This window comes from Poecilia reticulata, linkage group LG2, assembly GCF_000633615.1.
Source record: "Poecilia reticulata strain Guanapo linkage group LG2, Guppy_female_1.0+MT, whole genome shotgun sequence".
In the NCBI taxonomy this organism is placed as follows: domain Eukaryota; kingdom Metazoa; phylum Chordata; class Actinopteri; order Cyprinodontiformes; family Poeciliidae; genus Poecilia; species Poecilia reticulata.
In genome coordinates, this window is record NC_024332.1 from 12530347 (window position 1) to 12558324 (window position 27978).

The 27978-nt window shown below is 40.4% G+C and overlaps 1 protein-coding gene across 1 annotated transcript; it reads right to left on the bottom strand.

The window, feature by feature from the left end:
- Nucleotides 1-1389: 1389 nt before the first annotated feature.
- wars2 (tryptophanyl tRNA synthetase 2, mitochondrial) lies at nt 1390-27978 on the bottom strand. The gene is made up of 6 exons (XM_008431300.2): nt 27853-27978; nt 15631-15891; nt 11508-11588; nt 10199-10281; nt 8156-8274; nt 1390-4053 (listed from the first exon to the last, which is right to left on the bottom strand). The coding sequence occupies exons 1-6, from the start codon at nt 27955-27957 to the stop codon at nt 3605-3607; spliced, it is 1098 nt and encodes a 365-aa protein (XP_008429522.1). The 5' UTR covers nt 27958-27978; the 3' UTR covers nt 1390-3604.

Sequence of the window (27978 nt, forward strand, 5' to 3'; positions counted from 1 at the left end):
ATTGAGTAGTAGCTCCTATAATGAGCTCAGCTGATGCTCGGTTCTACCAGGTGTTTGCTAATTGCTGCTGGATAGTCTGGAGGAGCAGAGTGGGGCGGCCACAGGGGAGGGCTGCTCGGTTAGGTGGAAGCTTGGAAACTGCAGCTTCGATGAGGATCTTCGTCCTTGAAGGCGGGGCTAGGTCCACCCAGATGTTTTGCACAGCTGAATGGTTGCCATGGAGATTGAAGGATTTCTCAAACATGCATGAAAGAATCAGGGTAACACTCCAGGTTTGCTTTTGATGAGGGAATAACATTATACGACGATTTAAAGCTCAAAAACAGCCAATTTTACACAATACTGTGCCTTTAAATAGGAAAGACAAAAAAAACGAGCAATATTTAGTAAGCATAGAAGACAGCAGTAATTTAAATGACAAAAAAAATAATAAAGTTGATGATCAAGGTTAGACTAGGACTCATTTATCTGGCCTTAAGGGTTACGCCAACTGGTACTGGAGGTTCACGAAAATGTACAACTACTGCAATTTGGTCAGAACAGAGTGTATCTGCCATATAAACAAATGGTGAAATTCCAGGAAAAACACTTTGAATCACTATAAAGTACGGTAGAGGTTCTATGATGCTGTGCGTGTCTCTGTCCAACAAAGACCAACTCGGACCTTGTTCATGAAATCATGAGTTCTGTGAAATAAATACTTAGAAATCTGGCGGCTTCTGTCTGTAAACTGGGAAATCCAGTCGGATATTGACCCAAAAAGGCCCAAACAACAGAAATGCTTCATCAGTGATGAAGCTTTAAACTGAGCCTTATTAAATGGCTCCAGCCATTAGACCTAAACCCTGTTTAAAAAAAAAAAAAGAAGAAAAAACTGTGGAGCATGCTCCAGCCTTGTAAAACGTTACAGGAGAAGAATATGTGCTGTTGTGTTGCCAAATGGAGGCTGAACAAAGTACAAACAGCGGAGATCCAACTAACTGTGACACCTTGATTTATTGGAAAGCTAAAAGAGAGATAGAAACCTTGTTAAAAATGAGAACGTTTTCTCGTTTTAAGGCGAGAAATAAGACTCGTTATAACAAGATTTATACCTCATTAAAGCCGAAATATGTTCCCGGTTAAACGAGAGAGAGATCGTAACAGTAAAACGGCAACACCTCGCGGGATGTCTGAATGTCTTCTAGAGGAACAGAGTGAGAACACGGAGGGTCAGAGGGAGTCCCTGTATGCCTATGAAGTCGAAATCCGTCAGGAATGCAGTTTTATATCTCGCTATAACGAGATCTCGCTCCTGAATTTATTTCCCCGGCTCTGGCAGCTTCCAAACTTAAGCACTTTGTAGAAAACAAATCAATTATTTAACTTTGGACTTTTGCATTTTCTTTCTTTTTTTTTTTTTTTTTTTGCTCCACAAAATAATTAGTCGAACTAATGGCTGGGCTTTTCTAAAATGTTCAGAGTGAGATCACACAACTGGAATGAAAAATTCATTTGCACAAAGGCTTTCTTTTGGGTGAAGGGTGCCAATCTGCACACACAGTTCATTACCGTGGAGTTAGCCAAACACGTCCACTCGTTTCAGGCCGACACGGCAACAACACGGCAACAACACACACAGCAGAGTGTCAACGTCCAGACGCAAAGATGAGCAACCAAAGCATCAAACGTCATAGAGCAGATCCTGACTCCAGGGGTAAACTTTGGTTTAAAAAAATTAAAGACGAGAAAGGGAACAATCAAAATCTTTAAAGGAGATTATGTCACCACATGTATACTCTTCAGTTCAGGGGGGGAAAAAAAGGGAAAACATTCAGCATCTTAAAGGAGATTCTGTCATTTTAAGTGTCAACTTCAGTTGTGGAAAAATAAGAAAAATATTAAATTAAATAAATAAATAAAAAAGAAACAAGAAAGGAAAGGATTAAGTACTGTAAAGTAGATTATGTCACCACAGCTATAATATTCAGTTTTGAAGTAAAAAAATAATAAAAAAAGAGAGCATTAAACGCCCTGAAGTAGATCCCGTCACCAAAAGTAGTCTTCAGTTTCAGATAAAAAATAAATAAATAAAAGAAAGGGAAACATTAAATACTGTAAAGTAGATTATGTCACTATAACTTTAATCTTCAGTGTTGAAAAAAAATTATAATAAAAAAAAAGAAAACCACCAAACACCTTAAAATTATGTACATTCTGTCACCTAAAGTATAATCTTCAGTTTTGGAAACAAAAACTAAATTAAATTAAAAGGAAGTAAAGCAGTTAGCATCTTATTACAGTTTGCTTCAAACTATAATTCTCAGCTTTGAAGCAATAAAAAAGTAAAGCATTAAGCACCTTAAATCACAATAAGTGTTTCGTCTGATCTTCAGGTTTTGGAAAAAGGAAAGCATCAGACACGCTAAAGGAGATTATGTTGACATAAGTAATCTTCAGTTTTCTAACATATAAAAAATGTACAGTTAAATAGAAAGACAGTATTAAAGTAGATTATGTCACCATGACTGTAGTCTTGATTTCTGAAACTAAAAAGGAAAGCAAAAAAACAAAAGGAAAAAAGGAAAGCTGTCTTCAGTTTTTGTTTTAAGGTCCAGCTTCTTCTGGAAGAAACAAAAAAAAAAGAGAAACCAGAAACAAAACAATCTTCCGACCGTGTTTGTCTGCTCAAGTAAAACTGATGCCACTCGGTTTCTTTTGAACAATTCACAATAAAACCTGAAAATTCTCTAAAAGAGGCGGGTTTTTATTGTTCAGTTTTCAGAAGATTTGAATGTTTTGGCAGCACACAAATATGACAAAAATAAAAAACACACAGTTGGGAACATGTATTGTATTGTATTAAGGACTGGGAGCTAAATAAATGATTCCAGTGTTTGATGTAACAAGCTCTGATCCATAGGGACCACTGGTCAGATTTCAAACACCTCACTGTAAGAGTCACAGCCAACAACAACATTTCAGCAGAACCATCACTGCAACATGTCTTCTCGTTAAAAAAGTCCACTTATTAAAGCTGCCGTACGTAACTTTTATAAAAGAAAATATATTTCTACATATAGAAACTGTCACCATCTTGTGAGACGATCTGTGAAAAAACCAAGAGCCTCTGCCTTCTTCCAGCACTAACAAGAATCAACCAATCAGAGGGAGGAGGCGGATCTTAGCGCTGTCAATCATCCTCCATGTGGCGGTGTTCATCCTTCCTCTCTCCTTCTCTGCTTCTTCCTGATAGCACAGCCTAACTAGCTTGTAAATGCTAAGCTAGTTAGAACGCCTGCCGATTGATGGCAGATAAACAGTTTTCCTGTAACAGTCAGCCGTTTGTCCGCCGTTAGCACGTTTAGCAGCGCTGATTGACAGTGCCAAGACCCGCTTCCTGGCTCTGATTGGTTGTTTTTGGTGCATTTCTTCAGTTGGCAGCAGTAGCTAAGGGAGATCAGGAGATCAATCTTTTCACAGATTATCTGTCTCATAACATCACAACACGGTGACAGTTTTAACAAATATGTCAAAAAACATAAAAAAAAAAAAAAAACTAACATCCTGCATCTTTGACCCCAGCAGCTTAAGTAGCCGTGTCTTCCCCAGCGTGAGTCGCCTTTCAGCTGAAGCCCACTCTGTGTCGGACCTCGTCCAGCATGGGTACGGCCAGCTCCCGGGCCCTGCGGTTACCCAGGGCCAGCAGCGCCTCCAGGTGCGCCGGGTCCGCCTTCAGCCTCTGGATCTCGTCCCTGATGGGCGCCAGCCTCTGGATCACCGCCTCGCTCACTAGCCCCTTGTAGGCCCCCGTGTCCAGCCCCTTGGCTGCCGACACCGCCTCCTCCACGCTGAGCCTGGCCACGGCGGCGTGGATGGTCACCAGGTTGGACACGCCGGGGCGCGCCTGCGGGTCGAAGGTGACCTCGGAGGTGAAGTCCGTGATGGCGCGGCGGATCTTCAGGGCGATGTCGTCCGGCGAGTCGGTGATGAAGATGGTGGCCATCGCCTGTGAGTCGGACTTTGACATTTTGGAGGAGGGGTCGCGGAGGGACTTGACCTTTCGCGTCGAACCTGTGGAGGAAAACAAAATAACAATGTGAAACAACCGACGGCTCAATGAGACGCAAAAACTTTAGTCTTGAAATACGGGAAGGGAAAGCAGGTTTCAGAATGAGTTTTATTACGATATTATTTATTATTGTGATAATAAATATGACAAGAACCATTTATTACATCTTTATTACATAATTGGGTGTCACAGCAATTATGGCCCCACAAACACAAATACACGTCTTAAAAATCATTCCCATTTGTCGAACGGTTCTTTAGGATGCTTTCCCAGGTGAATGGTTGCCATGGAGATTAAAGGATTTCTCAAACATGCATGAAAGAATCAATGCAACACTCCAGGCATGTTTACGATGAGGCAATTACTTTATAGCATGATGTAAAGCTAAAAAAATTTAGATTTTACATAATACTGACCTTTTGACTACACAAAAAAATGATTTCACAAAAAAAAATAAATAAATAAAAATTGAGCCTTTTAGCAACAAAGACAAATTTAAGAAACGTATTTAAACAAATTTTCATCCGGCTATCTCTGATTATCTTCACAACTTTTTCCACTGAGTTTTTTAACGTTTTTTTTTTTTAAGCAGCTACGCTGCAGATGAGACCAGCCCCTCCCAGAGACGGTGAAAAGACGCAGTAACGCCGTCCCAATATGGCCGTCTGGCGTGGGCGTGTTGATGCAGACGTGTCCCGATGTAAGGCAGACGCATCCCGGCGTGAAGTGATGAGCAGACGACGGAGCCGGGGTTTCCTTTCCTTTGTCATCCATCAACAGGCGTCCCTGCTGCCATCTCGCCAGCTCCATATGTCCACATGTGTCCTGTTTATCACGCCGGAGACGTCTTCATCTCCAGCGGAATAAAAGGCCTTTGAGGCTTTGGTTTGATTTCAAAGGGAAAGTCTCAACTTGTTTGCCGATGCAGAACGAGGACGAGATCCGCCAGTGACTTAAAAAGTATTTGTGTTTCAAGACGATACGACAACAAACGGCAGAGTCATTTATGTGATGAATCAACGCAACGTAGAGCACGGCTAGAAAGCAGACAGCTTCGCTTCCTTTATTTATTTTTTTTAAATAAATACAAATCTGAGCAGTGTGATGCACATTTAGCTGCAGCCCTGTGATATCTTCACTTCCAAGAAGTAGAGTCACTCTTAGCAGTTGTCTTTAACGTCTTTATTCGGTCTTGAACACAATCTACACTCTACAAGTGCTAGCTCATTCTGCCATAGCCTTTCTTGCTCGACTCTGCTTCTATCTTCCCCACGGCTCCCTCTAGTGGTCTGGGGGGTAATCCAACTAAACCTAAATGAGGAACTAACTCAGTATACTACAAGCCCACTTTACTCTGTTATCTCCAAATAATTGATTCAACACCAGCAGAACACAGACAAAGATTTGCGGACATCTGTGATGGAAACGCGGCTAGAAGTCTGTTAGAGAACAAACAGCATCATGAAGAGCGAAGCACAGATGAGGGAGGAAACCGAGGCGTGTTCGTTTCCAGAGCAACGCCCCAATCTTTGATCAGATCACAGATCAATCGATCGTTCGTTAAAAATACATCAGAACTTCAAACTAGAACTGTCCGTTCACCGATCTTTAAAAGGTCAGACCTGTCCATTCACATTTTATCCAAAAATGATTATTTTTTTGCATGAAACAAAGTTGCTGCAAAAGCTTTTCAAACCTTTTACAGAGGCATTTCTCAAGTAAATACCGGCCGGTATTTACTTGAGAATACCGGCCTTCTTCCAAAAATGAAGAAAATCGGGGTCAATCTATCGGTGCAATGTCATAAATTTGGTGTTTTTGAAAGAGAGCCATAAAACGTCCCACTTAAAGTTTGCAGCAAGTTACGTGGAATCCACAGCAAATCCAGAGGAGATCAAATCCAAACTTTCAGGTTTCAGCGAACAACGCTCACACATCTCAAACACTAAATCCCAGCTGTCATGGCAGCACAAGATTACTGATGGCCGAAAAGAGATTCATACCGAAATTTTAGACTTATTTAGTCAACCGTTTGTCCTTTTCAATCCAGTTCACAATCACTATACAGAGTTGGTTTGTCACATAAAACCCCAACTGAAGATTGTTCCTGCAGTATGTAGAAATAAAAAAAAGGCATGAATACCTTTGTACTGGACGTGCTAATCCGTTCTCCCTGAATGATTCTGACGCAACAGGAAGAAGAGACGTATTTACTGTAAGCGTCCACCGAGTCCTTTGCTTTTCTGACCGTGGTAATGAGGGAGGATCATGTCGGCCATGTGTCCGTAACGGATCAGAGTGCAAAGCTGTGATCATTTGAAATTAAAACAAAAATATTGTTTGCATAACAGTATTAATCACTCTCAGAGATGCTTGGTTCTGGTTTTAATTTCGCCTTTATTTTAAGCCGCAGAGACGGAAGCCGTCCTGTTAAAGTCTGGAAGGTTAAAATCCGAGCGACTTCCAGTTTGGAATCATCACGTTACTCCAAGCAGCTCAACATTTATGACTTGTGCATAAATCGTTTTCTTCTTGGCCAAATGACGCACAAGTTCATCTCATTAGCTGCATTATGGAACATATGACCGCTTGGTTAGACTTTAATCTGCCAAAAAAAAAAAAAAAAAACCTTCTTAAATCATTTTTTTAAATGATAGCTACTGCCTGAATCTGCAAAAGCAAACCATATATCACCACGATGAAAAGAGTTTTATGAAGCTGCTCTTTCTTGAGCGGTGCATCAAAAACTGGCATTCATGTTAAATTAAAATTACAAAACCTAGTGATGTAGGAAAATACTGATGATGTCATTATTTCAAAGGGAAAAGCCGTGGAGAAAAATGTTTTCCTATGAGAGCAGAAATCTGCCTGAAAGTCCTTCATCACAAATAAAATCCACAGGGAGAGAATAAATTGATAGCAGCAAACAAAGACACAATATGTAGCAATATTAATCGTCAGCACCTCATTTTTTATTTATGGAGTAGAGGACGCTTTCGTCACCAACTCAAATTTAAGAATTAATTTAAGACTTTTAGGAATAAAATTTAAGACATACAGAAATCTTCAAAAAAATATCAATATGTAAATGTTTTTTTTTTCCAGGAAACTAAAATTGTGAAATTGATCTAGGTTTTTCTTACTCTTGGCAGCGGCTATGTGCTTCTCACATGGCATACAGCTCTCTACATCTATGCGAGTAGCCTCGTATGGGGTGGCAACAGAGGTGAGAAAGCAAAGATGAACGTCGTCCAGGCAACGCTTGATAAATCTACATTTAGACCTAGCTATAACAGGTGCAAACAAGTTAGCTAGTTTGTAAAAAAGATTAAAAAAACCCCCGAGATAATTATCAAAAAAAGAGAAAAGGTAGCTAATTAGCTAGATTTTTTTTAAGGTAAGAAGTTGCTAATACTTAGTAGCCAAGTAACATGCAGATAACTCTTGCTAGCTACATGGCTAGTATTAGCTAGCTAGGTAACAAGCTGACCAGCTTGTTACAGGTTACAAGCAGTTTTAACAAACTGTTAAAACGTGCTCGCTAGAAAATGTTAGCAGCTTGTTAGCCACCTCGGCACACACAAAGCTGTGAGTCACGATGTCTGTGTGCGACTTAAACTTTTGACTGATGTAAAAGTCCTGTAATAAAAAAAACTTAGAGCCACGACAAGATTTCAGCTCTGTGATTGGTCCAACTTCCACTTTCTTTAATAAATTGAAGACATTTTAAGACCTTATAGTTAGATACATGAATTAAAATGTTTTGTTTAAGTTTACACAGACACCCTGTTTCAAAACAACCTGTGCTGCATCAAAGGTCGGCTGCTTGAGAAGACCCAGAAAATACAGACCTGCAAAAGAGACTAGTTTAAATATTTGTTGTTAATCTTCTAATACATTTGCAAAAATAAATAAATAAAAAAAGTACTGAAACAAACTTCCCTTCAGAAAAACGATCAAATTCTGTAAACGGACAGAACGTTTTTTGTTTGTTTTTTCTTAAATGCATAAAAAGATTAAATATGAAGTGCTAATGTGCTCCTTTACTCAGTGTGGCGTGTGTGTGTGTGTGTGCGTGTGTGTGTATGTGTGTGTTGCCCTTACTCAGCAGCGCCTGCGGCTCAGGGAACAGCTCTCCGTAATGCAGGTTGAAGATCCGGGCCAGATCCTGAGCCAGCTCCAGATGCTGGACCTGGTCCTCTCCGACGGGGACATGTGTGGACCTGAGGGTTAATCCGTGAAAGTTTTGAAAGTTGTGTGCAGAGGTTTTGCTCAATCTCGCTGCTTCCCCAGACATCCTGTTGCCTAGCGACATCGTCCAGGTCATTCTTGGGCGTCTGAAGGCCAGTCGGTGTATGAATGAGCCCTGAGTGTCCCCCATACAAAACCCCCATTGATATGAAAAGAAGGGCCGAGTCTAACCTAATGGTGAAAACCTATAAAAGATTATTCACATTCTAGCATGATTCAGATTCAATCTTTAAAGTTGACTGATAATAATGTTAATAATATTATACAGAGTTACGATTTGAATCTGATAAATTATTGAGAAAAATATATATTTTGTTAGACACACAAACAAAGATCATTTGTTTACATCAGATGATCTTCCATAATCTTTTCATTTCTAGTCAGAAACAAATTTCTTGAAGATAACTTTAGATTTAAATTTCCCGGGAGTACAAATAACTTTTAACTCAGTAATATTATGTTTGATGTCGTCAATTGGCAATAAATCTAGATTTATCTCACACGTCTGAGTCAAAGACAACTCTTGACTACTCTAGGTTTGGATTCTTCCAACATGCACCAAAGTGTTTCTGCTTCTCTAGGAAGGAGGTTTGAACTAGGCCATTACGTCGGTTTAAGTGCTGCTGCGTTTGAATTATGTGGAAACATTAGCGCTGCGTTTCCATGGATACTGCTGGGAATGCCTCCCTCCATCTCACAGCTCAGAGTAAAACAGGATTTTATGTTGCTCCGCTCCAACATCAAAAATATTCTGTTCATAGAATTTTGATCTAAATTACTTTCAGCTGCATAATTATTACCAATAAGAACATCTGGGACATTTAATTAAAAACTAACAAATGTATAAGTGTAAAAATCAAACTCCTATGTATTTTAGGATGGCTGCTAAAAGTCTTGTTTAGAGACAAAATACAAAAAAATGCATTTCTAAAAATTCTCATTTTAGTCATTTTACAGATTCTATTTTGAGATTCAAACTTTTTCTATTAAGTCCTTCTTTTAGGCATTTTTCCCCCACTGGAGATGAAACGCAGGCAGATGTTTTGGCTTTCAAATATTACAAGAATAAATCTGCTTTGAGCACAGGATGGCTGCAGATGTGTGTGCGCTGTAGCAAAGAAACATTTACAAACTCTGCTTTCAGCAACTATGTACAGGCTACTAAGTGGATGGTACGACTTCATACTGTGTGAGCAACAACACACTGAAAAACATCAATCAATTAACGGATTTTAAAATGCTCTTTTTGACAGAAGTGAATGCTCAGGTTTAACTGATGGTGGATGATAATTTTTCAGTTTATAAACTGTAAATTATGGAAGAGGATTTAGTCTCAGAATCTCAGAATTCTGACTTTTTCCTCTCAGAACTTTAGACTTTAATCTTAGAATCCAGTGAAAAAGTCAGAATCCTGGGAAGAAGCAGAAATCTCAGATTACAGGCAGAACTCTGAGATTAAAGTAAGTCATTCTAATGTTTTTCTACGATTCTAACTTGAATCTTATAATTCTGAGACACAAAAGTCAGTTCTGAAATTTGACTCAGAATTCTGAGAAATAGCAGAATTTTGAGATTACAGTGAGAACTCTGAGATTAAAGTAAGTCATTCTGGCATTTTTCTAGAATTCTGACTTTTCAGAATTCTGACGTTTTTTTTCCCCCTCATAATTCTGACTTTAATCCCAGAATTCCATGAAAACAAAAAATCTGAATTCTGGGATTAAAGTCTGAATTATGAGATTAAAAAACAACAACATCAGAATTATTTTTTTTTTCCCAGCGGCACTAATCCTGTTCTGTAGTAAATAGCAGAATCACGGATAATCTGACACATGTGCAGTGAAACCCTGGCGCTAAAGTGACGGACAGAGAATCTAACGAGAAGGCAAATCTCACTTGTAGAGCAGGATGTCGGAGGCCTGCAGGACGGGGTAAATGTAGAGCCCAACGCTGCCCTCGTTCTTCTGCTTGCTCTTCATCTTCATCACAGTTTGAGAGAGAGGAGGAGGGGGGGGAAAACACAGTGAGAAAACAAGTGGGTTTTCTTTCACCTCTTCCAATCCACAAAGAGCCATTTTCACTTTTAACGACTCATCAACGCCTTAAGTCATCTGCATTAAGTCATCTAGCAAGAGGTGCAGGGAGGCAGCAGCTGCTTTAGGAATATACGAGGTCTGGGACGTATGATTTCGAAAACAATGCCAGAATAAAACAGACAACAGACAGGAGAGAAAACAGGAAATTAAAAAAAGGGGGAGCCGCAAGCCGAGACGTGGATCTGGATCTGGATCTGGAGGGAGATCCCACTGCAGACGCAAAATATACATCTGAAGTTATAAAACTATATTTAGATACAAATAACAGCTTGTCTGGTGGAGGGTTCTTCCTACGTCCTGTCATAAAAGAAAAAAAGACAAACTGTGCAACTTATTGTGTGTTTGTGATGTAAAGTTATTTCTGTTGTTGTATTTTCAGTCTAAAAGTCATAGTCAAGAACTTTCTTGTTCTATTTTTGTATTTTTTTTTTAAAACAGCTACAATTAACATATAACTACTGTTGAGTTATAAAAGCTTGTGGCTCTGGTCACCTACGTTTATATTTAACAGCTTCAGGTACTAGCGAGGTGAAAAGTTGCGTCTGAAAGGCATTTTCAAGCCGACTTTATTGCTGCTGAAAGGCTAAATATTGTGTTTGCCTTTTAAAGGCTGACTGTTAAATAACACTATAATAAATTTAATTGAGTTTCTACTTTTAGCTACATTTTTCACACCACTATGTAGTCTGTAAAAAATGCCAAGTTGTTTTTTAATTTTTAATTTTATATGTTGGCTTTGTGCTGTTGGGACAGATGCTGATGATGAGCCAGAATAAAACAGCTCATTGTTTTATGAGCTCCATTGTTCTTAACAAACCACTCATCTGGTATCTTACCATTGTTTTCATTTTTATAAATGGGATGGAAAAAACTATACATAACATGTATTTTTTTTAAAGTGAACAAAATATGGAAAAATAAAAAATTTCTATGGGAACCTTTTTTTAAAAAGAAACATAAAAAGTGTTTCTGTGTTATTAATACAACTAAAAAACATGTAAGAATTTAAATCTGAACATTTCAAAACTGATTTACCTGCTTTGCACAGTGAGCGTGTGTGTGTGTGTGTGTGTGTGTGTGTGTGTGTGTGTGTAGCAGGGGGTCCTAACCTTCCACTGGGGTAGGTGGCGTAGCCGGGGCATGCTGGTCAGGCAGCCGAGGATCCAGCAGAACTCAGCGTGCTCGGACACCTGCAGGGAGGTTGGAGGGACACACACCTTACACACACTCACCCACAAAAACGGTCAGAATTTATTTAGCTCTAATACAGAATATTTTCTACGGATGCCTGATTTATGACATTATCATCATTGATATGAATTAGGAATACTTAAAACTAAAACTACTGAGTGATTTTTTCCCCTCCTAAGTATAAGAACTCACACTCATCCAATGAGAAGCCGTTTCATTTTACACTCATTTTATTTTTTTGCAGTGTAATAAATAATCACAAAAAAACACATACTTTGAAAACTGACTTCTCGTTTTTTCAGAAAGAGGGGAGGGAAGAAAGCAAAGACACATAAACCAGATGAAAACCCTTCTGCTTAAGGAAGCAGAGGAAAATGCGGGTCATTATACTGCCTCCAGGTGGACAGGGAGAGTACTGCGCCCCAGAGTTCACCACCATCCTCACTAAAACAGGTGCAGTCCGTCACACCTGTGTTCACCGACCGACCACGTTTAAACTTAAACGTGAAATTACCTGTTAAACAATGATGATTTATAATAAAGGCCATCTTCTAGTGCAGAATTCAATAAATTATTTTGTATTTTTAACATTTTCACAACATATTATATGCATTTTACTAAAGTAACAGTATGAAAAAATCTGTAATGTTTTACAATTGAAAAGTGTTAACTGCTTATTTAGCTTTTGTTGAACAAAAAAAGTTATTTTGCTTTTAACAAACTTTTAAGAGCCTAAAGAATCAACAATCAAAAAATATTACATGAGAATTTCACTATAAAACAAAGTATGAAATATTTACATCAATGAAAAAATATATAATACTGAAATTACTGTCAAATGGATTTAAAAATATAATCTTTACTGTCTGCAGATGTTTGCAGTGCTATTTTTAAATTTTCTACTACTAATTACAAGGTTTAACTAACCACTTATAGTTCTACTATGCCACTTTGAATAAAGAGACTTTAGTTTTTTCTTCATTATGAATGATTTTAAAATAAAGAATCTCAACTATCTTTAAAAATTAGGAAAAATAAAGTTATTTAGCCTGTCGCAATAAGCAATTAATCAATTATAAATGAGCTCCAGAATTTCCATTCTGATGATTAATATTTTTTTTATGGTTTTTGGTTGTGTGCAGATTTTTAATGTCTTTTTGTTTATCATTTCTGGTTGTTGTGTTTTATTTTGCATATTTAAAATATTTTCCAGTTCCAGTGTTGAGTGTACTGTACAAAATTAAATAAAAAACTTGCCTTTTTAATCCATTATCTTACTATCTATAGTTGAAAATTGCCTCAAAAGGACATTGTTGTTGTTAATGTTAATAATTTCTGGAACAATTTATCACCCGGTAAAATTATAGTGACAGGCATAAGTGTTTGAAATATCTGTTGAATGTATCTGTTGAGACACTTTAAAATAATCCCATAGTATTTTAGTTTATTCATTTTGATCATGTGTTTAAGTTGACGGCTGCAGTATTTGTGGATGTGTTAATGCAAAGTCACAGAGACGATAGAAAATACTTTAGATTCCTTTTGTTGACACTCCCGTCTGTCTACAAACTTGCACAATTTAGCTTTTAGAGTCCCCCGCTCCCCCCTTTTTATCGTCTCTTCCAATCTAAATTACAAAAACACAGATAGGCTTTTCATTCCTTCAACCGTGGAACCCACTGCGGAGTAATTAAGAGCGTCAACGCTGAATGAACTCAAGGGTTTGATGTGATAAAGAGGATGTGTGTGTGAGAGAGAGCGCGAATGTTCCTCTGCTTTTCCTGATTAGGGTTTATGAATTTCCGTTTAATTGCCATCGTTTGTGACTCCTGTAACTGGAGAAATCCTAACGGACGACCTGACGTCACCGACCAGACAGCAGGAACATACAGCAGGATATCCGGCTAACATGCTGGGGGGGACACGGCAGTCGTAAAATATCCCACTTCCTTCAAAAAAGGAAAAAGAAAATAAGATTTGTGGGTCTGCTGATTCCACTGCAGTCTGACAAGAGATGGGTCAGATGTTGATAACTGCACAGGAAGCGCATGATAGTGACTGAGTGGCAATTAACCTTGGCGCGTGGACAGAGCGCACCGCACATGGCGGTTATCTTCAACGATTAAGTGATTAACTTATCATGCAGTCGACGCAAACAGCTCATTTCGGCCGGAAAGCAGGAATTTTTGGCCGCCTTTCCACAGTCCATTCCATTTTCTGCTAAATACTTCTATAAAACATATATATAAAAAAAAAGCAAGTCCATTAATCAGCAGACCCACACGTTCTTTTAGTTCATCTACTCACTCACACAAGCTCTGCTCAATACTTCTTTTTTTTTTTTTTTTCAATGAAGTTGAGTATTTTCTTTGGGCGGCCGTCATATTTTTACATGTGGAGCAGGCGTGTTCGACACGGGGGTCGTGTCGCTGCCAAGTTATGTGGCACGAAGCTAAGCGGGAATAAAAATAGGCCTGGATGTGTGTGTAGAGGCGGAGGAGGAGGAGGAGGAAGAGGAGCGGGGAGGGGAGGTAAAGAAACACAGATGGACTGAACGCAACACACACATGCGTACCCGACTTCCAAAGTTGTAAGAAAAGAAAACACATCCAGAGTCGGGGCGAGAGAACAGAACAGCTGTTCTGATTTTTGTCGTCTTCTTTTTTTTATCTGAACGTAAACCTAAAATCCAAAGTGCTGCAAACATGATCCTTTATGTAAAGTGAGGCTCAGCAGCTTGTGTGTTTGGCGCTCTGCACAAATTAGCAGCAGAAATGGCGGCGATAAGAATCGGTAGCAATTGGCAGATATCTGTGGCGGTTGGCATGTCGGAGGGTCAACAACGTCAGAGCTGACAGCCAATAAATAATAAACGCTTTCTCCTGGACCAAATATACAAACGGAGAGAAGAAACTGTGTGCCTAAAGTCTGTAGAGGGGTGTAGGTTCAGACTAGCTTTACGTTACATAATGTTCTGATGTGGGTGAAAGTGAAACAAGGGTTCCCAAGGATATGAAAGGTGTGAATATGAATGATCCGATGCAGTAGCTACAACTAGAATGGAGGACGGCATGTTTTTAAAAACCATGGTTTGGTGTGAGTTAAAGCAGTCTGATGCACATGTGCCTCTGTTTTAACATTCCACTCAGATCTTTTTATCATGAGCTAAAACCCACCAAGGTAACATTTTATTTGAAGGGGTGTGCACAATGACGCCGTTTATGGCATTAGACTGTCATAAACGTGACATAACATCAGTCATGACCATGAATGTTTATGACTGTTGTCATGTAGTGTCTTTCGATAAATAATGACACTTTTAATGCAAATTTCCATTAAAAGTTGATACTTTAAATGCGCTTTAAAAGTATCAACTTAGCATTATTTGGTAAATAATTACTTTTTATGGAAAGTTTCTTTAAAAGTCAATTAAGAGAGTCAACTTTGCAGTAAAAGTGTCATTATTTACCAAATGACACTTCATCACAACAGTCAAACATTGATAAAGACTCCTTCATGTTCATGACAGGTGTTATGTCACTCTTATGAACTCCCCTTCAAATAAAGTGTAACCAAAACCATTTCTAGAAATGTGCCATAAGCCAGCTAGCTACAGATGCATATTGTTTACTAAGGAACAAAGACTTCCCCCTTCCTGTCCTACTACTGTAAACTTCCAATGGAGTCCAGACACAATGGTAAAAATAACCTTAATGCACATTTGACTTTGCATCATACATAATTTCTGTCTTACTTATTGTAAAGTACAAGTTAAATGTGTTAAGGTGCAAATACAGTATTAGTCTTTTAATGTCTAGCTCCAGAGTTAGGAGCAACCTGAGTTACAAGTCAGAAACTTGCACACAGTAGAACTGCATGAGGCAGCAATTTACGCCATCAAACTCTGATTTCAGTGGTTCTATATCATCCTGGGATGATACTGAAGAGCCTTCATAACTCACCTTTCCATCTCTTTGGTATCTGAAAACAGCGGCAGCACAATCCACAGCAGGCGGCCATCACTCACTCTCTCCCACCCACCTGAGACTGCTGAAACAGGATCGCCTTCTCTGGGTTGATTCCACAGGCCAGCAAGCTCGCTGCCATGTCCAGGATGTTGTTCCTGAGCTTGTCTGGATTCTGAGGCTGAGTGATGGAGTGCAGGTCCACAATGCTGTAGAGCACCGAGGGGTACTCGTTCTGCAGGGCCACCCAGTTTTCCAGAGCGCCTAAGTAGTTGCCTAGATGCGGCACTCCGGTCGGTTGGATCCCTGAGAACACGCGAGCAATTATTGGAGGCTCCTGGGGAAGAAGGGAAAACAAACTCGGTATTACCTAGGAAGCGGGAGCTGGCCTGATCGTGAGTGAAATGTGCCAGATTACTGGTCCTGATTAACTTTCTTGCGTACTTAAAGTTGTATTTTATGGAGGTCTTTCAATGCTTCTGCCAAAGAGCCTCATTTTAAAAGAACAGGTAGTGTGTTTGCACCAACCGACCAAATGCCAATAGGAAATCTCCCCAAAAAACAAACAGAACACATAATAAACATATATGGTTACTGAGGCATAGTCCATACTTAGACGGGTCTTAAGATCATATAGCAGAGATACTTGTTTCCATAAAATAATCTTGTTCACATCTGATCAGTTTAAAAATCCATGCAAACCAGCAGAATTACATCAATGAGCATTGCTTTTGACATACCAAACCCACAGGAGGCAGCGCCGCATAAAGCTAAAACCAATCAGCCAATCACAAACCTTCAAAACAACCACGACTTCCTGTTAGGAGTCAAACATGGCAACAAATGAACGATTTATGTGGACAGACAGAGAGGAGGAACTGCTTTTAAATACCGTGTTAGAATATAAAACTAATAAAACAGAAGACGATGTCGGCACATGGAGGTTGAACGGCACTGTGCCTCAATTGGGAGCAACAGCTGGTGTGAAACGTATCGGAGCAGTTGAGAGATTGTAAAAAGTAAAGAGTGTATGAACAAACATAAAATTCAGCACCTCTCTGGTAGAAGTCATCTTTCTTCCACTGCATAGCCAATGGTCACATATGTGACATTAGCGCCACATAATGTCATATGTTTACAGTTCTCCGGTTTCCAATGTTCACACGCAAACGCAAAGCAGGAGAATTCGCAAATCTTCACTTTAGCTGGAGGTTTTATTATCAATCAATTTTAGTGCTATTAAATAGAGGTTACATGTGGATGCATAAAAATATATTCGGTTTGTCAGATAAGCAGTCTGATAGTCTGATGCAGTGAGTCTAAGTCTTGCTACGGATCATTCAAGTCTTTACGACACGTCTTTCAGGTCTTTTAGCTAGAATTTGCCTTCTGAAGGTAAGGAACTAGCATTCAACTTTGAATGAACAATACATTTTACTGTCAGTATTTACAGCTGTGTGGTTAATATACCATAGATGATTTAAAAAATTAAGATTCAAAACCAGGAAGAAGACTGTCAAGAGAAGAAACGTATCACCAAAGAGCCCTACGTGGTTGAAGCAGTGAAGGAAGATGGGGAGGCCTTATCCTGAAAACAGCAGACTGGTTCTGCTCTCGTTGTACGATCGGGCCAACACTGTGTTGCTCCACGTGCAAAGCCAAGCTGCACCAAACCACCTTGTTTCTTCTGGCATGGACCCCCCACCACTTAACTTTGGCTTTATAGAGAGAATTTAACCACTGCCTGTGGCACTATTTCTAAATGGTGCAATTAAAGACAGGAGACTTCATACTGCACTGGTATCCAAAAACTTGGACTTGGGCAAAACTGCGGTGGTCACAAAAACAAAGGCTGTAGGGAAAAGACGCAGCGTTTTATGACTGGGTGATTTTTACCACCAGCCGGGTTGAAAGATGAGATTTGATTATGAATTTATGATCACCTTGATCATAAATTTAGATTTCTGCAATGGCGCAGTCCAGCCATGTTGAATGAGGTGATCTGCATCAGATTTGATGGAAAACAGACATTAAACACCTGCTAAATTTGTTTAGCAGTTGTACATTGTTTGCCATTTGGTGTTCATAAAGAGTGAGGCTCCTTTAGCTTTCAGAGCAGGACTGAATTTAAGAAATCAGGAAGGGAGAATGTGTGGCAGTCTAGATCAAGGTAACTAGGCGTTCGGTGTAAAAAACAGATGGGAAGGAGAGGCAGCAATGCTTTAATATTCAAACAACCAGAGAAAACTCCCGTTACTTTGGTACTGTATCTGTCTTCTCAATAAAAATAAAATATATAAATAAGCAATTTTAGCTGTTTTAAAACAACATTGGAAAAAATGCCAAAAATTGTGAGATTAGCTCACCATTTTAAGAAGAAAACAATGAATTTTTTTCAATCTCTGTTTATTTGACTTAATTTGCATAACAATATGGCGACTGATTCTGGAAAATGTCACTATGGTGCTATAACAAGAAATTTCAGATATTTTTGACACTGTTGATTAAACATTTCGGTTCAGTATGAAACAGCATTTTAGAAGATAAAGACTTATACTTCAGTTATTTACAGAAAACTGAATCATAAACATGTGTTTAACTTTACAATTGCTGGCATTCTTAGGTAAAGTTGTGAAACATTAGGTGTGCGCATGGTTTTATACATGCAGATGTTTCTTTGCATGCATACTTTTCCAGGTCCTCTTTCTGAAAAACAGTTTTATATGTGCATGTGTGTGTGTGTTCATTTTAAAACGCTTTGATCCATGACGAGAGTGGCCAACTCTTTTCCACAGCGTCACCGTTCGATGCCATGACATGAACGGCAGACCATTTACATGAAAACAGTGCGCTTTGTGTCAAATTCACGGCAAACCTCCCCATGACGACTTGCTGCGACACAGTGCGGTACAATGAGTTCTCTGAAGCCTCCTCTAGCAGGTTTCCTCTTCAAGGCAACTAACTGAGGCCTTATTAAAATGCACGATGAAGGCTGCACGTTTGATGGAGTGGCTCTGAGAAATCAATCATACGCGAGGTCAGAATAGAAGGTGTTTCATAACTTCTAATTTTCAGCAAAATGCCGGTTTTTCCATTTATCACAAGCAAACGTACAGAAAAATTCCCCTTTGTGAGAAATAACTCTTTAAAAACGCTGAATGCTGAACCGCCTTGTTAAGCATACGAGTTAAAAAGGAGAAGTTCGTCTTGAGTTTACGTTGATGTGTTGGTCTTGAAGGGGCGGTATGATGTAAAATCGACTTTATTGAGCTTTAAATCATGTTATAATGTTATTCCCTCATCAAAAACATATCTGAAGTTTTACCTTGATTCTTCCATGCATGTTTGAGAAATGATTTAATCTCCATGGCAACCATTCAGCTGTGCAAAACACCTGGTTGGACTTAGCTCCGCCTACTAGGACAAAGCTCCTCCTTGGAGCTGCAGTTTCCAAGCTTCCGCCTCACAAAGCAGCCCTCCCCTGTGACTCCTTCACTCAGCTCCTTCAGACTACCCAGCAGAAATTAGCAAACACCTAGTAGAGCTGCACATCTGCTGAGTTTATTATACGAGTTACTTCTCAGAATGTTGGTATAAAAAGTTGTTAAAGGGTTAATAGAGAAGCAATGTTGTGATGACTTCCTGAAGCAATTAAATTGCAAAGTCAAATTTCTTTTATCATACTAAATAGTATCATAGTTATTTGATTGTGCTACAAAATGTTTCTATGTAGCTGGAAAACACATAATACTGCCCCCTTAACAGCAACACCTGGACGTTTCAGAGGACCCCATTTTTAAATCTGTTCCTCTTAAAAGCCCTGGGGATCTCGGCGTTATCGCCTCGAATCTGACTGGCAATCACATGCTGCACTCTCCGAGGTAATCATAACTAACCACTAAAACCTGAAGCGCTCAGAGGAAATCCTCTTCGTCCACTGCTATCTTGACAGCTTGCTGAGCTCCATCACCTCCAATCTGTCTGAAGGACGGCTAAAAGGCACAGCATCTCCCGATCAGATAAAAGCCGCTCCCTCTCCCCAAGCCAGGGCCGGCGGCGTCCAGATCTCGGGGCCCGGAGAGGATCGGGTATCAACTGCTCAGATGACCAACAACATCCCCATCTACCGGCCTGCAGGAGAGGCTTTCTACCAGGAGGCAGGCAGGAAGGAACTGGGTGCTTATGTCGTTACCGAAGGGGTAATTGCGTTGGAGTGCCACTGATGCTGAGAGCCTCTTAAGAGGTGTCAGGATTGATTTGGGTGTGGACTGGGCCCTGCGCCTGGCTCATGTGTGTTCTCACCTCAGACTGACACGCCTAACGCATGTTCCCCCCCACGCCCTCCTCCGCTCCGTGGCCCCGGGGAGACCATTAGCCATGCAGACATGGTAATGGTGTCATTTGAACCAATTGAGTGTCAAATAAGAGTCAACGCCATGACTTACTGGCCACTGGGCAATCAAGGGCCTAGCACGCATTACCCCTACTTCACCAGACACCTCGGTGTTACTTTTGGTGTCCAACAGCTATACGAACATGTGCTTTAATAGCTGTTGGAGGAAAAAGAAGTAAATCAGCCGTGGAACGATGACAGACGAGACGGGGGATGTTGTAAAGCAATTTATATTTGTAATGAATCCTACTATGCAAAGCGAAAAGTAAGGAAATATCACCAACCACCACGCTTTAGATTAAAATGCCTCTGTGTACGTTCATAGTCTTACTTTTGAAGTACTTTCAGGGTGCAAAAATGTACTCGCTGCATATATAATGATACGTTATGAGCTACTAAAATAACACGGGGACGGAGTAAATGCACCGCATGCAGATTCTGACTTCAACACCCTGTAAAAACACGAGCTAAAATACATTAAATTGTTTTTTTAAACAATATCTTCTCTCTTTTCACAAAGCAGTGTTTTATGACTTCTGCTAGTTTACACCTAACAAGAACAAGTCCACCTAGGACACATGGACAATCAATTCATTCTGACTTACTAAGTCTCCAAAGTGAAGTCATAGTTTTTAATGTCGAGTTAAATGTTGGGATTTCACTGCATAGCATTTGAAGATAGGCAGCTTGTTTAACATTGTCTGATAATTCTTAAAATAGTTTTACATTGAAGCTGTTCTCTTTTGTAGATAGCTGGGTGTTTTTTAAATAAATGAACCAAAAAGAAAATAAGCAATCTCTTGAAAACCTTTGATTAGCATCAACATAAGTTTCAATTGTTTTGAAAATTATGCATTTGGAGAGAGTTGGTCACAAGTTAAAAACCCAAAACTGAGCAGAGAAAATGACAGCTGCAGATGAAAAGGTCCTTAATGTTATTGCAGTTCACTCCAAGGGGCACCTGGATGCCTGTACTAAGTTTCAAGGCAATCCATCAAAAGGTAACTGAGACACACATGAGAAAAAGTCACCGGTTACTAGTTCGAGTTATGACGGGGCAAGAAAAAGCCTGGGGATGTTCAGAGACGGGATCAAAGCGACCTATAACCAGCGGTCCGATCTCGCTCGCTTTCTAGAGTGTTCTCCAAGATGGACACCATCAAATCCCAAATAACGGACAAATGCCGTTTTTCCCCGCAGGCACAACATAGACAGACCGCACCACTGCAGAGGTGACGAAAACCGTCTTCGTCCGTGTCCACCATATGCTTAATACATTAGGCACCGTGTGCGTGGGACATCAACGCCAACAGCTGGAAGGTTACGTACACTAAAAAGGCCATGTTTTCACACTTGCAGTTCCTTTCCTGGAATATGCGTCCGTTCGTTCGCTGGTGTGTGTGGTAGTGTCCGTTGGGACGGAGGTCGTGCGCAAACACAGACGATCGTCCGCGCGTGTTGTGATCTTAGCCTACATCAACATTAGTGGAGTTGTGAAGGTGTCCGTTCATAAGGATTTGACAGCTCACATCATGATCTGGCAGGCAGTGGAAAGAAATGACAGCCAGTTGAAAAGAGCAACATGACCAGATTTCTCACATCACCTGCAACATTTAAAGTCAAAACAGCATTTCAGTCACTGTGGAAAGATTTCACTTTGATCAGTAAAGCTGAAAAACAAAAAAATGTATTAATGCAGAAAAAATTTTGTGTCCAATTTCTGGTATCTCATCAGTAAATACTGAATTTAACCGACTGTTTCTCGAAAAACACCTAGAATATGAGATTAATGGGTGAAGTCAGCCCCTGTTTCACACAGGCGATGGTGTCTTTATTGTTTCAAAGACAAAATGATGATGTAGTTGACACATTAATGTGTCTTTAGTATATTTTACCAACAAACAGCTTAGCTACCATTAATAAAACAGCCATATTCCTGGAGATTGTACAACGGACCCTCCGCCTCTTCACGGTTCAGCATTCACAGATATTTTTGTGTAACTCAAAATTGTTCACAAAAAAATTCATACATTTGTGGATTTTTCTCAGAGAAAATGTCTAAATATTTGAAAGAAAATGCACCTTCAGAAGTTAAAATACCAAAGTATGGTGCTACTTCAGATRCCATTGGCTGGAGTTTGAAAAGCAGAAAATCCAAGAGCTCCATTCATTTTCCCTGGTGCTTATTGGCTGTACAGTCAAGAGAAGGAATATGGAAGACTGTAAATTAGCTTCTGCGGCAGTGATAAGATGGTTTCTACTGTGTGTATTCATGTATATACGGTTATATTTGGTGCTTGAACAATTAAAATAGGCAGTTATGAGCATTTTCAGCGTGGGTCTCAAGTATTTGTGGATTGATTTCAGATATTTGCAGGAGGTTGTGGTAACTAACCTCCAGCTAATTTGACTTAATGTTTAACATGTCACTGAAACTGATAATTGCTCACTATTGCCTCGTTTCCATACAGTCATTGTGGTTTCTGTACGCAACCTTATGGTCGGGTGTATTCAGTGGAGCTGGACTCTCACTGGGCAACTTAAGGTGAACTCAAACACCTAGTGTTGAATCATGCTTGTGTCTCAAGGTTGTCACATGCAGTGACTTTTTTTGTCATCCAATGAACTGTGTTGGGTGACACCAGCAGCTCCGCCTTAACCATAGGGCACCATTGTCCTATCTGCCTACTACTGAAGAGGATGTAGGAATGGTGTGGCACAGTTCGGTTGTATGGTCTGAAAACACAAACCAAACCGCACTGGCTAGTGTCATACCGCTTACTGGAATCAAGGCATACAAGTCTGCTTTACTCAGTAACAGCACCCATCCTGAAGTGAGTTTTTAACAGCACAAACTGTTAGTGCGTACGGTGTGTTCACTGATCAGACAACTTTTGGGGGGGTTTCTGACCAGTCAGGTCTGGGCCGATCAAACTGAAAAGTCAYGAGAATCCAGTCACCCGCAGATTGTTTGGGTGAATCTCTGATGATGATGATGGGTTTAGGTCTTCATCATTCTTACTGCTGACTTTCGAAGCCCTAGTAGGATTGCCATGGTTTAAATAAACCACGTGGTTATCACAGACTTGAGCTTGACATGGTTTTTATTTAGTGAGGAGAAGTTGTGTCCTGCAGGATTTATAGACGCACGGCCTTGCTACACTCTATGAAATCATTCACGATGGCTGAGCTTGTGCTCGCAAAACGGCCCATTCCTCATTCCCGACCCGCTCTGTGCTGCTTTTCAGGGCCCATCCATCATATCAGAGCCTTGGTACCCCGGGGCGGTCCACTGACATCTCTCTCAACAAGGAGCCGAGGAGAGGGCGCGACACTTGACCACGCCAGTTTCAACACGTAGCACAAACACCTGGCAGCGTCGCTTGCCCGGCGACGAGCTCCAGGTCCGACTACATCCAGGACACAGAGACAGTCCCGTGGTCGGAGGACTTCTCACGTGTCTCCTGCGGGGTGTCTTGCACACAGGACTCAGTGTTCCTCCTCTTTTCCTGGACACAACGGGCGTTCCCATTAACACCAGCGCCACGCTGAAACTTGGCTCATTCCTGCGTGCCTCTCTTCATCTCGGCCGTCCGCTCACTTTGGGGCCTTTTAAAGCCAGCGACCAACAGAGTGCCACTTCAGTCCGCTATCAAACAGGAAACGGGCCTTACTGTATTACCCTTCCTCGTCCCCGGAGGCATGTGTGTGCTCAGCCGCTTGAACGTGCCACAGCTTGAAACAAAGTGCATTTGACCGCAAAGGAAAACATTCATACACAAATGTCCATAGACGCACGGAGCTAGCAGAGGATAAAGATAGAAATACAACAAAAACTGGGGGGGATTGCTGTAAAACTTGAGTTTTGACATTGAGTCCCGGTGAAGAACTTTCCCTTTTTCTTCCTTAGTCAGAGTTGTATGTTGGAGGGGCAGCGAAGGGGGAAGGCCCAGAAGGAGCGTTTGATTAAATCTGCGGTTGACGTGTGGGACAGGTGAGATTGATGAGGTTCCTCTGAGCTTCACACTGTGCGGAGAGCGGGGGTACAGGAACAGAACACTGCAGTGTAGCAGGACAGGGCTCGGGGCCCGCTCGGGGCTCGCTCGCGCAGTGGGGTCCCTGGGCTGATTAATGGGACTGGAGGCCCTTCAAAAACAGACCCTATCCCCCCGCCCCGCAGACGGGGCCTGACAGTCCTCCAAAAATAACCTGGCAGGGGTGGCAGCCCACGGCCTCCGGCCCTAACAGGCTTCTGAAGTAAGTACACTTCAACCAGAGCCTGGGGGACACGAGAGACTCCCGGAAGCCGCCATCAGCCTCATTACATACTGAACATTAAAAACCTTTTCTGGTCAGCTGCCTGTAAAAGATTTTATACTCAGCATTTATAATGATTTTAAAAAGAATGTTTTATTCCGCTGAAGAAGGCCGTCCTCATCCGGATTGGCTAAACCAGACAAGAAAAAAATAATACAAGAGAACAAGTTTTTTTTTTCTATTGGCAACACCCAATACTGTTAAAGTTGACTTTGTGAATATGATAAGARGTTTTAAAGAATGTCTATAAATATTTCAGTTCAGGATTTGCTACTATTTACTGAATTGGGGTTTTTAATTCTACAATGATGCTCGTGTCGGTTAGCATTCAAGATGCTCTCCTAAAAAAAAAAAAAAAGATTTCAGCCACTTCCATATGCAGAATCAGATAAGTATCTGATTGTTTTCAAAGCGAAAACAATTGGATACTGTTTTTTAATCTGGTTGTTGATGTAAAAATCATTGACAATGACTTTTACATCATTCATGTGAGACAAACGTCACAATAAACATGTCATAAAGACAAGAAATTCAACTTTGAAATTCAGAAATTACACAACTTCATCTGTTAAAATTTTTGATTTGGTCGTTCAAGTAAATCGAAGCGTTGATTAGTTCTCCAACCAGGAAGAACTTCATATTACTTTTGCACACTCACATATGGAACAGCAGTGAAAAAACATTAGTTTAGGTTTTTCTTTTTTCAGATCAACAGTTTTCTTGTTTTGTTTTTCCCCAACTCTTTCTTCACCTCCTCCAATGTTACAGTTCACACACTTCGGTTTTTACTTAACTCACAGGAAACAAATGACTGACATTAAAGCTAATACCTGAAAACACACATAAAAAAAAAGGTTCCACCACAGCAAAAAAATTTAAAAAAGAAAAAAAAAAAACACCTAGAGTGCACACATCGTAAATTTATCAGTATGTAATTATGGTAACACTCAGGGCAAACCTCCACCTCCAACATCTCAGTGGAGGTTAGTCATTTCCTCCTGCAAAGGCAGCAGAATTGTGACCGGAGTGGCAGCTCAAAAGGCACAGTATCGCATGCTCGGTTTGTTTTAATTAAAACTCTGACGGTCAGGAGAAAAGCTCAGGCAACACAACCGAAACATTGCGGAGCTCCCAGAGCTCGGCTGCGGCTGCTTTTCTACGGACCGGTTCTGTAATTCAACTTAGCGAGATGAATTTTCAACAACAGGAATAAGTAGGCATGCGGGACTGCTGCTGAGAGAGAGAGAGAGAGAGAGAGAGAAAAAAAAGGCTAAACGCAAAACGTTCTGAGCAAAGGCTCTGGCCGGAGAATGATTACGACAGACTTAATTACACAGGAGGGACTGCTGTGAATTAGCGGGCTTTTCTGACAGTTGAAAATAAATAGGGCAGTTAATGAACATCCTCAAAGGAGAGGCCACGTTTCCCCCCACTCTCGCTGGCCTCTCCCATGTGGCGCAGGAGCTGCTCTAATGGTTTTAGCTGACACCCGAGTAACTGAATTTGAGGCTAACTGGGGGGGGGGTGCGAAGAGAGAGAGAGAAGCAAATTAGAAGTCACTTCCTCTTTCCTGCAGCCTGCAGCTGACATGACTCATATCAGCCAATAACTGGACCACAGGAGAGGGATATCAGAACACAGGGCTGGACTTTTATAGCCGGTGAGTGGCTGTAAGGTCAAAGAAACAAATAGCTGGCCTTCGTTGAGACACTCTAATTATAAAAATGCATATTTTAAGATGTTTTCATTTGTTTTAAATGGAATAAAAAAGGTGAATATGAAGCCTTCCCTTCACCTGGAAATTGTTCTAATGAATGTAGGCAGTTCTTTTCAGGTTGAAATTTTACTTTAAGTTGGGTTGAGGGAGGATGAGCGACCTCTTTCTTCTTTGACTAAAAGAAGGCCACTTCAGAAGTGGTTTTGGTCCAAGCTGAGATTATAACCTGTTTTTCTATTTTGTTTTGTTTGGTTTTGTTCTTGGACATTTTTGTCAGCCTTTACGCCGAGACCAAAGGGATTATTGTGTCAAATTTTAAAAGGACAGTATTATGTATTTTCCAGGCACACAATGCTGTTTTATAGCACAATCAACTACACAACTTCAGATGTTATAAATTATGTATAAAATATGACTTTTATGTGATTGACATTAAAGCTAATACCTGAATACACACAAAAAAAAGTTCCCACCACAGCAAAGTCAAATTAAAGAATTTGACTTTGTAATGCAACGCCTCTGTCTCTTTAAGAAGCTCCTACTCTTTCTGAAGCTCCGCCTTCAGGAAGTCATCACAGCATGGCTCATCTATTAACCCTTTACCAACGTTTTACCAGCATTTTCACAGCTCCTATAATGAGCTCAGCTGATGCTCAGTTCCACCAGGTGTTTGCTAATTGCTGCTGGCTAGTCTGAAGGAGCTAATGGGGGAGTCTTGGGGGAAGGTGGAAGATCGGAAATTTGGAAACTGCAGCTCAGAGGAGGAGCTGCACCTTGAAGGCGGGGCTGGGTTCCCCCCAGGTGTTTTGCACAGCTGAATGGTTGCCATGGGAGATTCAAGGATTTCTCAAACACGCATAAAAGAATCAAGGCAACACTCCACGCATGTTTTTATAACACGATGGAAAGCTCAACAATGTTGATTTTACATACTGCCCCTTTAAAACATTAATCTAAGATATTACTCTGGGTTATTTTGTCACCTCCTGGTCATCAATGCACTCTTGTAGTAATTTTGGTAAATCAGTGACTCCTGTACCACCGTTCCATGTTTTCTCCCTCTACAATGATTTTTGAGTTCCTCTGATTTCCCACAAACTTAGAAATGACTATGCAACAATTTCCAGACCGACAGATCTGTAAAACACCTGAGCAGCGTTTAGTTGTGTCTACTACCTTCGATAAGTCAAAGAAATCTTGCAAGTTTTAGATTTTGAACTTAAAATATGTGATTTTGTGAAAGATAAACTTAAAGCAATAAGCTTAGCTAAAGGTATGATGAAATTTGCCAAGCATACAAACATATTCTTATAAATAATGATTACATGAAATGACGAATCTCAGTTTAACATTATGTTGGACATCTTTGGGAATTCCTTTAAATTAAAGGGCTTCGAGGAACACAAGTGTCTAAAATTGAATCCCTTTCTCGGTTTATTATGTAGATAATTTACTATATTTCCCGGAATGCATTTTTAAAGCACGATATTTCCTTTCATGTGTGTAAATTCACAGTGCAAAGACTGGTATGAGCTCAGATAAAGCACGTGACGATAAACTACAGTTATCCACGTTGCTCGACAACATAAAAACATGACGTCGACCTGTCGCAAATCAGCTCCTCCTGAAAAGCATATTAAACCCTATAGACGGGTATTTTTCAGCATTTCAGCAACTACAAGTCTGTTTCTAGCCTTTCCCTGCTTTAACACGCCTCTAAAATCTGTTGCTCACTGCTCTGTTTACAACAGAGACAGACAGGATGACCTGCTGCCGACGGCACCAATGTTCTCTAAACTTTAATAAAACCACGCTAAGAAATACTTTTCTCACAGCCGAGACCGGAACTACCTTCGCTCTACAACACGTACCTTGATTTCCGGGCAGGCAGCAGCGCAGAAGCACCTTTCCAGGGGTTTAAACCTCTGAATTAAGCAGATGAAATGTTTCAAATTGGTCCGCAAGGGGAGCGCCATGTTGGAATGGGAGTTCACTCT

Coding starts and splice junctions, on each gene's coding strand:
- wars2 (XM_008431300.2), bottom strand. CDS start 27,957: ATGGCGCTCCCCTTGCGGACCAATTTGAAACATTTCATCTGCTTAATT. Junction 15,892..27,852: donor CTGCCTGCCCGGAAATCAAG/GTACGTGTTGTA, acceptor CTTCTTCCCCAG/GAGCCTCCAATAATTGCTCG. Junction 8,275..10,198: donor TCCGACATCCTGCTCTACAA/GTGAGATTTGCC, acceptor ATTAACCCTCAG/GTCCACACATGTCCCCGTCG.